The sequence below is a fragment of the Nicotiana tomentosiformis genome, chromosome 9, assembly GCF_000390325.3.
Source record: "Nicotiana tomentosiformis chromosome 9, ASM39032v3, whole genome shotgun sequence".
Taxonomy (NCBI): domain Eukaryota; kingdom Viridiplantae; phylum Streptophyta; class Magnoliopsida; order Solanales; family Solanaceae; genus Nicotiana; species Nicotiana tomentosiformis.
The window spans coordinates 106067487-106079294 of NC_090820.1; the positions used below are offsets into that span (position 1 = coordinate 106067487).

General features: G+C 35.0%; 2 protein-coding genes across 2 annotated transcripts; both read left to right on the plus strand.

Moving 5' to 3' along the window:
* The first annotated feature begins 210 nt into the window (after positions 1 to 210).
* LOC104106882 (protein NRT1/ PTR FAMILY 4.5-like) lies at positions 211 to 5477 on the plus strand. The gene is made up of 6 exons (XM_070185847.1): positions 211 to 279; positions 392 to 488; positions 1634 to 1851; positions 2613 to 3059; positions 3715 to 3842; positions 4358 to 5477. The coding sequence occupies exons 1-6, from the start codon at positions 277 to 279 to the stop codon at positions 5259 to 5261; spliced, it is 1797 nt and encodes a 598-aa protein (XP_070041948.1). The 5' UTR covers positions 211 to 276; the 3' UTR covers positions 5262 to 5477.
* A 1183-nt stretch (positions 5478 to 6660) lies between these two features.
* Positions 6661 to 11434, plus strand: LOC108946964 (oil body-associated protein 2A-like). The gene is made up of 4 exons (XM_070185848.1): positions 6661 to 6987; positions 7957 to 8039; positions 8385 to 8499; positions 8974 to 11434. Exons 1-4 carry the CDS (start codon positions 6813 to 6815, stop codon positions 9144 to 9146), a joined length of 546 nt encoding a protein of 181 aa, XP_070041949.1. The 5' UTR covers positions 6661 to 6812; the 3' UTR covers positions 9147 to 11434.
* Positions 11435 to 11808: the final 374 nt, after the last annotated feature.

Below are 11808 nucleotides of genomic sequence, written 5' to 3' on the forward strand. Positions count from 1 at the left end.
CAAACAATATATTTATATTATATATTTTATTAAATATGTATAAATATTAACTTAAAATCTAGTTATTAGCACTTGAAATTATCATTTTAAAATTCAAAATCTGTAAAGTTGAAATCTTGGCTCCACCTCTATTGGTCTCCGCTCACTAAGTAGGAAATATTTCATTGAATTTGTCTCTTAATAAATAGTACTAACATTCACACCAAACTTCCCTACCAATTCTTGCACTCTTAACATTCTATTTGCATGCAGTAGGATCAGAATATCTGAATAGCTATGGTACTTTGACAATATTTCATCCATTACACAATTTATTCATATTTATGCATTTTGGTTCTAAGTTTGTTTTCTTAAAAAAAAAATCTTTTTCTTTTTAATTACTTGTTTGTAGGATAAGACTCAACTTCTTGAAGGAAAGGTGGATTGGAGAGGAAGAATAGCTACTAAGGATAAACATGGAGGACAAGGTCCTTCCTCACTCATTTTAGGTAAAAGATTGACTCGGCGCTTTAGCCCAAATATTTCTTATTAATATGGCGCGACATTATCTGCTCTGACATTTTTTTCTAAAAGACTTCACGTAATATTTAAGAATATTCTTACACTTTAGATGCAATTTCTTTTTTTCTTATTAACTTATAATGTTGAACTTTGTTCGCATATTCAGTAATCAATGCGCTCGTACTAAGTAGTGCCACATGGCCGGCACATCATCAAGATTTATGGGCTTATCTAGGGATTCCAACCAATATCATCTTTCTTAACTCTTTGTGGTCATCAATATAAGAGCTTTTCCATCATCTTCATATTAATTTGTCTTGTCAAACCATCAACTATTATACCCCTTTGGGTTAAGTCAGTTTAAAAATATCATTAACATGGCATGATATTATTGCTATTTACTAAGTTGCTGCACGTTTTTTTTTCCTGAAAAGGCTCATACCGTTAAAATTATTCATATACCTCATATGTAGATTCTTCTTTTAATCAACTACTATCGTTGAATTTGAAGGTGCCACTATATATTAAGATCTAACAAACTAATGCGATTTTCAAGTTAGATTTTGTTGAGTTTCCACATCGATTGTGCGATAGGGAGATTTAAACTCTTTATTTAATCTTGTATAATTCTCACCTCATGAGCTTAGTTTGTAGGGTTGAGGTAGGCACATGATTATTTCTTCACATAGTATCAGAGTCAAGCTCATCCTAATTTATGATTTGTCCGATGTTGGGCCATATCTTATATTGTCACGTTTCAAATGTCCAGTCCTGAGTGTGTAGGGGATGGGAATATTGGTTCCCACATCTATTGTGGAGGGATTTGGACTAATATTTTGGGTTGAACTAGGCCTAAGTTTCATTTTCTTATCAAAGTCTTTTAAATACTTTGAACTGGTAAAGTTGTTGTCATGTGACCAGGAGGTCACAGGTTCAAACCGTGAAAATAGCCTCTTGCAGAAATACAGGGTAAGGCTGCGTACAACAGACCCTTGTGGTCCGACCCTTCCCCGGACCCTGCACATAATTGGAGCTTAGTGCACCGCCACACCGGGTTGCTTCGTTTTTTAAATACTTCAGTACACCTTCAGTCATTAACATTTTGTATATTACATTGAATATATATTTATAGGTACATTTGCTTGTGAGAACATGGCATCATTTGTGTTGGGAGTAACTTTGGTAACTTATTTCAATGGAGTGATGCATTATGATGTAGCTGATGCAGCAACTCAAGTTACCAACTACTCAGGGACCAGTTATATTCTTACTGTCCTTGTGGCTATCCTAGCAGATACTTATATTGGCAGATTTAAAGCTGTTCTTATTTCATGTTGGATTGAGTTCTTGGTATGCATATTCTCTCTTGATGTTGTTTATCTTTATCTAACTAAGAAACAAATTTCAAAAGTTTCTTATTATCGTGATATGATTTATAGCCATACAAATATTTATGACTTATTTTATACTATAAGGTTCAAAAAGTTTTCTTTATTTATTACACCTCGTGGTTAGTCAAACATTATCAAATAAAATGAGACGAGGGAGTGCTTTTTTCATCTATCTTTGACTCTTCCAATTAGTCAAAAGTCAATTAAAAAGGAGAGATAAAAGATAGTTTAGACAAATACTTTAATGATTAAATTAAAAGCGTTAAATGTCTTTTTAAAGAGGTGTGCATAATCCTTAAAAGACCGATACTATTAGTAGCAAAGCCATCTTAATTGACATCCCTTTGCCGAAAATTATACTGTGTAACTGGATAATTTTTTTTTATATATACTACAGACATCTCTATAACAATATTGCTATATAACAACTATTCACTATAAAAAAACAAGATTTTATGGAACTAATTTTCATGTTATGTTATAATATATGTTCTATATAACAGCACTTCGCTGTAACAACCAAAACATTCGAAACAAATGAGGTTGTTATAGAGAAGTTTGACTATATATGGTGAATCCTCTTATCCCTTTTTATGTATTTATTTTTTAATTTATATTTTGACTCTGTTTAGTGAAAATTCTGACTTTGCCGCTAAATACTATATATCGAATGCAACATTAAATATTCTTTCAATTGATGAATTTCCAACTACTTGATAGGGACTAGGACTGCTAGCATTTCAAGCACACTACCCAAAATACAAACCACCACAAAACTGCAACATTCTTGATCCAACATCAACATGTGAAAAGGTTGCTGGAAAAAATGCAGCCTTCCTTTTTATTGCTCTTTATTTAGTAGCCCTTGGATCAGCAGGGGTCAAATCTGCATTGCCATCACATGGTGCTGACCAATTTGATGAGAATGACAAAAAAGAAGCATTGCAAATGTCAAGTTTCTTCAATTGGCTTTTGTTAGCAGTGTGCATTGGTGGTTCAATTAGTACAACATTTATTGTTTGGATTCAAGAAAATAAAGGATGGGATTGGGGATTTTTTGTTAGCACATTGGCTATGTTCTTGGGTGCAATAATCTTTTGTCTTGGATTACCATGGTATAGAATATTTGTTATTAAGGGAAGCAGTGCCATCACAGAAATTTTCCAGGTATATATTTGTGAAATTTGAACATTATCTTAGTTCGATTAATACTTATCTGTATTCGGTATTTACACTAAATCAAGGAATTTAGTCTTCGCGGTTAAAAATTAATGTGAAAATACGCATCACTTAACCATCGTTAAGGTATAAGTATATGCATACAAGGCACATGTCTTCATAGGCTTGGTATAAATACCTAATGCGGTTAAGTTTTTATTGTACGTCTTGGTATCCTTATATTTCTCTTTATGTCACAAGGAAGGGATAATTTTACGTACGAATGATCATCCAAAAAAGGCAGTCTCGTGCACAAAGTATCCCGCGTTCACCCAGGGTTCGGAGAAGGGCCGCACCCCAAGGGGTGTGATGCAGGTAGCCTACCTTGATGCAAGCATTAATGGCTGATTCTACGGCTCAAACCCGTGACCTATAGGTCACACGGAGACAACTTTACCGTTGCTTCAAGGCTCCCCTTCCACCGATAGTCATTCAACTTTTTATTTGTTGCACCAAAGTTACTAAATTAGTCTTTATAGCAAAAAAGTCTCTCAACTTTACTTAAATATTACAGAGAGTCACTAAATTATTTTTTGTTATAAAAAAAAGTCACTCGAAATGATTGTTCTAATTTTGTTTGGCTTTCTTGTGGTGTTATTGATAGGTATATGTTGCAGCCGTACGAAACAGAAACCTTCAACTTCCTGAGGATTCTGCTGATCTCTATGAGATCAATGAGGATAATGAAGCTGCAATTCCAGCAGAATTTTTACCTCACACTAATACATACAAGTTAGTTATCTCTCTATTTCATACACCTAGGACTCTTAACAGAATTTTTATACTATCAGTTCACCTGAAAGATAACTCTAAGTATCACCCATAATAAGTAGAACTAGTAACCTAGAGAATAAAACAAATAACATGTTACAATATCTTAGTGTGATCTATAGGCCAGGGGTTCGAGCCGTGGAAGCAACCACTAATGCTTTCATTAGGTTAGGCTGTTTATATCACACCCCTTGAGGTGTGGCCCTTCCGTGAACCCTGCGTAAACGCGAAATACTTTGTGCACTGGGTTGTCTTAACCTGTTACAACGTATTAAAATGCATTAATGTGAAATGTCCTCATTAGTTTGCATTAGGTTACGTTAGGATGTCTATATCACACCCCGTGGGATGCGGCCCTTCTCTGAACTTTACATAAATGCTGGATGCCTTGTGCATTGGACTGCCCTAACCTGTTACAACATGTTAAAATGCATTAATGTGAAATGTTCTCATTTTATGGTAATTTTCTTTTCTAGGTTCTTGGACAAAGCAGCTATTCAGATATCACAACAACAATCTGAAAAACCAAATCCATGGAAACTTTGCAGAGTTACACAAGTAGAAAATGCAAAAATCCTACTAAGTATGATACCAGTCTTTTGTTGTACAATAATCATGACACTTTGTCTTGCCCAACTCCAAACATTTTCTATTCAACAAGGTTTCACAATGGACACAAGAATCACAAATAAATTCCACATACCACCTGCTTCATTACCAATTATCCCTATTATTTTCTTGATCATAATTATCCCCGTCTACGATCAAATCATCGTTCCAATTTTACGCAAATTTACAGGCATCCCAACAGGCATAACGTATTTACAACGAGTCGGGGTTGGTTTAGTCCTCTCTGCTTTATCTATGACAGCAGCATCCATCTTAGAAGTTAAACGCAAACAAGTAGCACGTGACAACAACATGCTCGACGCCATCCCCGTGTTGCAACCATTACCAATTAGTGTGTTTTGGCTTTCAATTCAATTTTTCATATTTGGGATAGCTGATATGTTTACTTATGTGGGGCTTCTTGAATTCTTCTATTCTCAAGCACCAAAGGAGTTGAAGTCAGTTTCATCTTGTTTTCTTTGGACTTCAATGTCAATAGGGTATTTCTTGAGTTCTATAGTTGTGAAAATTGTGAACAAGGCAACACAAAAAATTACAAATAGTGGGGGTTGGTTAGTTGGGAATAATTTCAATAGGAATCATTTGAATTTGTTTTATTTGATGTTGGCTGTGTTGTCTATGGTCAATTTTGGCATATATTTGATTGTTGCTAGCAGGTATAAGTATAGGGTACAGAAAAGTGCTAGTGATTTGGATGATAGCAGAGTATATGCTTTAAAGGAAATGAAGAAGTCACAAGAGGAAAATTGATGATTTTGATGTAACATTTAAAAGTGAAGTTTGGTTTTTCTTTACTTCTTTGCTAAATTAGCAAGGAAATTAGTTTGCTTTTTGTTTTTTGTTCTTTCTTTTCTGTACTTAGAAATCCAGTTGTTTCCAACATTAGTTGTTTTAGTAGCTTCACAATATTAAAGTCACTGTTTCCTAAGCTAGTGTAACATTTGTTGTCAGGTAACTGATTTTCTATTTTCTGTTTTATTTACTCCATTCATATATGTTGTCCGATTGCCACAAATATTTGTCTGAATTTTTAACAAGGGGTCAAAAAAGAAAAAAGTTTAAAAAAAAAACTAAAAGATAGTGTGGCTGGTGGGAATTGAACCAACGAGTTCACAAATGTTTTGAACCTCTTTGACCACTAAGCTATGATTTTAGGCTGCAATAAGAGGATTCAAAATATAATATATAGAGGGACAAAATAGATTTTGTTTTATATAAACAGTGTAATTTTTTGACGAAGGGGGTTCGTCCCCTTCTGCTCTCCTAAATCCGCCACTAATTGTCTATATCACACCATTTAAGGTGCGGTCCTTCCCCGGACCCAACATAAACGCGAGATTTCTTGTGGATCGGCCGTTCACGTATCTTTTGTGAGTTACATTTCTCTCTAACAAATGGCTGGAGTCCAATAGACTTTTGTTCACGAGGAAAATGAACACGAGCAAGAAGATACATTAATTTTTTTATTAAGACAAGAAGTGTATATTAATTCATCCTTATAATTGCACGTCAAGTTTAACATTGGTTGACACTTTTAAATATATAAATTTTATTTATATTTAAATTTTATTTTCAAATTCACTATCAAAACTAAAACGTTTTACCTCTCAAAATTCGAACACTACCAAATAAACAGATCACTCGGCCTATTATGGTAGTTTTTTTTAAACCAATTTATCGAAACAGACAAATTCAATGCTCTCTCTCAGCCTACACTAGTAGTCGTCAGGGCGGACCTAGAGCATTGAATATAGATTTTCGAGAACCCAATAAATCTTGTTTAGATCCTGTATTTATATTAAGAAATTTACTAAATATTTATAAATATCTAATTGTAAATCCAATTATTTTTATATATTAATTTAAAATTATATTAAAAACCCATAAATCTCAAATTCTGAATCTGCCCCTCGCCCTTTGCCGTAGTCGTCTTTCGTGCCAGTTTCTACTTCAACCAACTAAACTATTTCTACTTCAAATATTATCCAAACGTGTCCTCTAAAAACAACATCAACTTACCCATGCAACTCAACGTGGCCATACTTCTCATCAATACCAGCCACCTCAAAATCCATGCTTGTCTACGTGGCAATCCCTGTACCCTCCACGTCCTCCAACTCCAGTACTCATCAAAATCACTTCATATAGATCACCCCAAATCCATCAAAAAAATAAAACAACACTACTTTAATTTCAAGAACTTCTTTCATCTCAAATTTATATCGTTACTATGGCTGCAGCTACAATCCCACCAGGAAAACCTATGTCAATGGAGCAACACATACTTGATAAGGAGCTCAGATGTTGCAGTCTTTGACTCCTATCAAGCAAATGAACCAACATGTTTGTACTTTTGCTATGTACGGTCATGACTTGCATTGTAAAATCGAAACTCATCACTATGTCACTCGTTTGAATCAAGATTTCCTTCAGTGTGCCGTTTACGACTCCAATGAATCCACTGGTCGTCTTATCGGTATGGTTTCGTGAACACCTGCTCTTTTTTATCAGAGGCATATTCAAGTTGAGAAATATGGGTTCACGTAAATTCATACTCGGTATGGTTTCGTGAACTCCTGCCTTTTTCTGACGAGATGCGTATTCAAGTTGAGGGATATGGATTCACGTGAACTCATACTCGGTATGATTTCGTGAACAACTGGCCTTTTCTGATCTGATCAGAGGCCTATTCAAGTTTAGGGATATGGGTTCACGTGAATCCATACTCCTCTTCCTAAATCATGTATAATAATGTTATATTTATTCAAAAGTACTTAAATATATGTGCGTGAACGCATGCTCAAAAATTATTGTGGTGAAATTATTATTGGATGCATCTTTACAAGTGCAATTGACAGTTCAAATCTCCCTCTGAGCGGTCTTGTTTTCGTTTTCGGTACGGGGTATAGATATATATGTGAAAATTATTAAAATTTCAAAAAATATATATAATTTTGAACCTATATTTTTTTTTTTAAAAGTGTAGTGGCTCATGGTAAGAGAGACTAAAGTTAAACTAGTCAAATATAAATTTTAGATTCATCCCTTTACAATAGTGCACCCATCCTCTTGAAAAATTTAGGATCCGCATCTGTTTCTCACTCCCTTCATTTCGGTTTATGTAGCGTAGTTTAATTCAGCAAGAATTTTAAGAAAAATATAAACGATTTTTGGAATTTATGGTCTAAAATATGGTTATGAATCATCTCGATCTAGCAATCTCATCATTAAAAGTAAAGTAGAAAATTTAATGTTAAGTTATTTATGAATCATCTTCGGTAATCTGGTCATTAAGAGTTTAGAGTGAGAGTTTAAAGTTAAATTATTTCTAACTAATGTATGCCACTCGTTTTGGACAAATAAAGGGAAATTAAGTACCAGCTGTAAATTGGGACAGGGTACGGCGTTTTTTTGTATAAATTGTTTGAATATGAATTATGTGCAGGAGTGGAGTATATAATATCTGATCGTATTTTCGAAACTTTGCCTCATGAAAAACAGAAACTTTGGCATTCTCATGCTCATGAGGTTTGTACCTTAATTTCTCACTTTATTTGTTTTTTTGTGGAGAATTTCCTTCTTTTTATTTTCAGTTCTATGAATTAAACAGGGTTGTGCCTCACTGCGATTTTCTACTTTTAAGTTCTAACTTCCAAATAATTGAAAAACATTGTGTAAATTAATATTTTGAAGAGATGTTTTTTTCTTGTAACTTGCCTTTATTATGTGTAAATTTTAAGAACTAAAATGAATAGTCAAGTTCGATTCTATCCCCAAAAAGTAAAAAAATAGTTAAACTTAATTGGAATTTAGTAATATTTGATTAGTGGATTAATTAATGACGATTTGATCTTTGTGAAAATTTAAATCCAGATCAAATCAGGACTTTGGGTAAATCCTAGAGTACCAGAAATGGTTGTTAGGCCTGAGCTGGAGAATCTTACCAAGACCAATGGCAAATTTTGGTGTACATCGCAAACTGATAGAGGTATGTTAAGCTCTTTAAAAAAAATTATTTTTATTTGTTAAGCCCCCCAAGAAAATGGGGCAAGTGCACAAATAGTCATAATGTTATTTAGAGATTAGTCAATACTTATTTTGTCCTGAAATTTTAAACTAAAAATCTAAAATTCAGGACATTTTTGTCATATGAATATGTGAACTGAAAAATTAAAATTTAGGACGCACTGGCTAATTCCTAAATAGCAACACTTTAAAGTGACTAACAGGTGTCGTTTCTACGGAGAAAATGGGATGTGTACTTATTAATTTGACTTGTTTGTTTTGTAGCACGGGGGGATAGAAAGAAGCTCTGTCAGTCAGACCTCCTCAGAAGTACGTGATTTCGCCTTTCCAACAACTGTAAATAAACATTCCCTCCCCTGCGGAATAAGAGCTCTTAGTCCTTTCGGCACCCCAAAAGTAAGTAGGAGTGCTCTTCCTTTCGCAATTTCAAATTAAGGTGACAAGTTACCAATTGGACCACCAGCGCTGATGATGTCTCCACAGGCAGTAGATTTGGGCATTGTAAACATAGGGCTAGTCAAGAAAAGAGATGACAAGTACAATATATCGACCGATGCTATAAAAACTACTCGGGTCGATTTGCCCGAGCCCGAGCGCCTGAATCCGTAGGCGGATTATTGGATGCAGCACGGGAAAGGTTTCGCGATCGACGTTTGAGGATGTTGAGAAGAAGAAGAGAGCACCATTTCCATGAGAGTTGTGTATAAGACTTTGTGAGCATGTGATTTTTGCCCGACTAAAATATTCCTATAGAAATTCACAAATAGATTTTTCTTAATTGTTTTTAGTTTTATAGAATTTGTAGGAATTTTAGTTAAAAGTTGCTTGCATTTAGTTGCATATTTAACACGCTAAAATCATAAGAAAAATACCAAAATGTCTAAAAGTATTTCGTGCATAACATTTTAGGTCTAGTTGCATTTAGGATTTAATTGCATGATTTAATTGCATTATTAAACGAAAATCACAAAAAATATGAGTCGTTTTTACATTTTTAGCTTTAAATTGCAAATTAGTAATTCTTCTTTTATTAGTCTAAATTCATTAATTACAGGTAAAATAGATAACTAGATTTATTTCTACAAATTAGATTGACTTAGCACTTAATTTAGGTTTTTAATTAATTAATTTTTATTAGGATTTAAAATCAAGAAAAGGAAAAGAAAAGAGAGAAAAAAATCTGTTTGGTTCTGAATTTGGGCCAAAACAATATCTGGCCCAAACGATCGCCCCAAGTCCGCTAAGCCCAACCCCTCACCCGGCCCAGCCTCGTCACTTAACCGAAACGACGTCGTTTCGTTAACAGGCGATCTAGGCCGTTGATCTCCTTTGATCTAACGGCCCGTAACTTCCCCCCTAACCCTTATATCTGTCGGATCCACCCCCCAAACCCCAGAGACCCCCCTCATTTTCCTCTCCCTCTCCTTCACTCACCAAACCCTAGCCGCCCCCAAACCCTTCGTCTCTCTCTCTCAAACTCACTCCAAACCCTAACCGCCCAGAATCCCCACGCCGACGGCACCACTCCGAATCCTCTCAAACTCGCACCCTATAACCCTCATACCCTCCTAATCCCTAATCCCCCACCAATTTCATCAAAAACCCCACCAAAATTAGCGAATCTTAGGTTTAAATTCCAGAAAAATCCTAGTCTGGTTTATTTAAATGACTTTGGTGTTTCTGTTTATTTTAGTTCAAGACTCACATGCATCGAGTAATCTTGTTGAGAGCATCTATTCTAGGCTAGTCTCGACCCGTTTCGAAGTTACCGGAGTCCGGTCCTTTCATCGATTCGCAGCCAGAGTTCATCATTCCCGTTGCAAGTCGGGTTGTTTATTCATTTTTTTAGCGTTAAACTAGTATTCTTTTTCCTCATTTGTTCCGGTTCTGTGTTTTTATTGTTTGTTTTTGTTTTGTTGTTTTTCCTTCTTTTTCTTTTTTTTTCCCCAGTTGGTTGATTAAGCTTCGTCGTTAATTGCATGTTCAATTTGTTCAACTAATAAGCTGATTTAGATTAATTAAAGGTTAAGTACTTAGTCAAATCTCTAATTTTATTTGAAAAATGGCATTTGTTATTTTTTTGGGATGTTTTCTTTAATGTCGGATCTGGGCTTGGTCTTGGGCCATTTTGGGTCATAACATTTGGCCCAAGCCTAAGCAGATAGTCTGTTTCTAGAAGGGACAGCTGGCATTTTTCAGTTGGAAAAAGATTCCCTCTCCTCGTCTATTTTTCCTGAATTCACGCTGACATATTCCTTCCCCCCAACAGACCTTCTCTGATTTTAGATAGCCTATATATACACCCTTCACACAGAAACGAAGGGGGGATTTTTGGAGACTGAGTTTTATTCCTCTCAAATACAATCGGGAATAGACAGATTTGAGGGAAAATTCTTGGAAATTGAATCTTCTTCTCATTTTCTGAGATGGATTTCTTCTAGAGAATACTGAAAATTCCCAGATTTAAGGCTGTTTTTCTCTGGTTTGCTGCTGCTATTGACTAGCTGTGTTTGAGGCTCAGCTTTAAGGCTAGGATTGTTGCTTGGTTTTCTTGGTTGCTACTCAGTTCTGCTGGTTGTTTATTTCTCTCTTGGCCTTTATTTGGCTCTTCAGCTGGTCTATCTGTTGTTAGGTATTTATCACAATTCTATACATTGGTTATGCTTTAAAAGGGATTGCTAATTTTCTCTGTGTTGACTTCTCACTGTATTTTCGATGTATTGACTTAGATCCTAATGCATTTAAATAGTTTCTCATTGCTGATATTTTTTAGGGCAAATTTAGTTCGTTCATAGTGACATGTTGCGTGTTTCAGCCTTGTATGTCTGGCTTGTTAGTTCTAAATGTTGTTTAAGTTGTTTTGCTTGGATTGACCATTTGTATTGCTTTTTCTTTTCTTCCTATTGTTGTTAATATACATTCTCAAGAAAAAATGACTTTGTTTGGATGAGACTGCCAGCAGTACCTTAGTCAAACCTGAACATGTGGGCTGTTTGATTTGCCAAACAGTTTATGAAGAATAGCCCAATGGCTATATCTTCGTAAGTTTGGGAGAGTAATTGGAAGCAGAAATCCTCAGGTAGGAAGCTCAGGGTCACGTTAGGCATTATGTTGTGTAATAAAGGGCTTCATAAGCAAAGTGCCCTTGATAGCAATAGCTGAGTTTTCTGTAACGTTAAGTTTGAGGGTTGCCTGCTGATGAATGATTTGTACAAGATTTGTTTTGAAAAGGTTTGTAATAATTCATGAATTCAGCTACCGTAATCAGTAG

Coding starts and splice junctions, on each gene's coding strand:
- LOC104106882 (XM_070185847.1), top strand. Junction 1,852..2,612: donor CATGTTGGATTGAGTTCTTG/GTATGCATATTC, acceptor ACTACTTGATAG/GGACTAGGACTGCTAGCATT. Junction 3,060..3,714: donor CCATCACAGAAATTTTCCAG/GTATATATTTGT, acceptor TGTTATTGATAG/GTATATGTTGCAGCCGTACG.
- LOC108946964 (XM_070185848.1), top strand. CDS start 6,813: ATGTTGCAGTCTTTGACTCCTATCAAGCAAATGAACCAACATGTTTGT. Junction 6,988..7,956: donor ATCCACTGGTCGTCTTATCG/GTATGGTTTCGT, acceptor AATTATGTGCAG/GAGTGGAGTATATAATATCT. Junction 8,500..8,973: donor TACATCGCAAACTGATAGAG/GTATGTTAAGCT, acceptor TTTCAAATTAAG/GTGACAAGTTACCAATTGGA.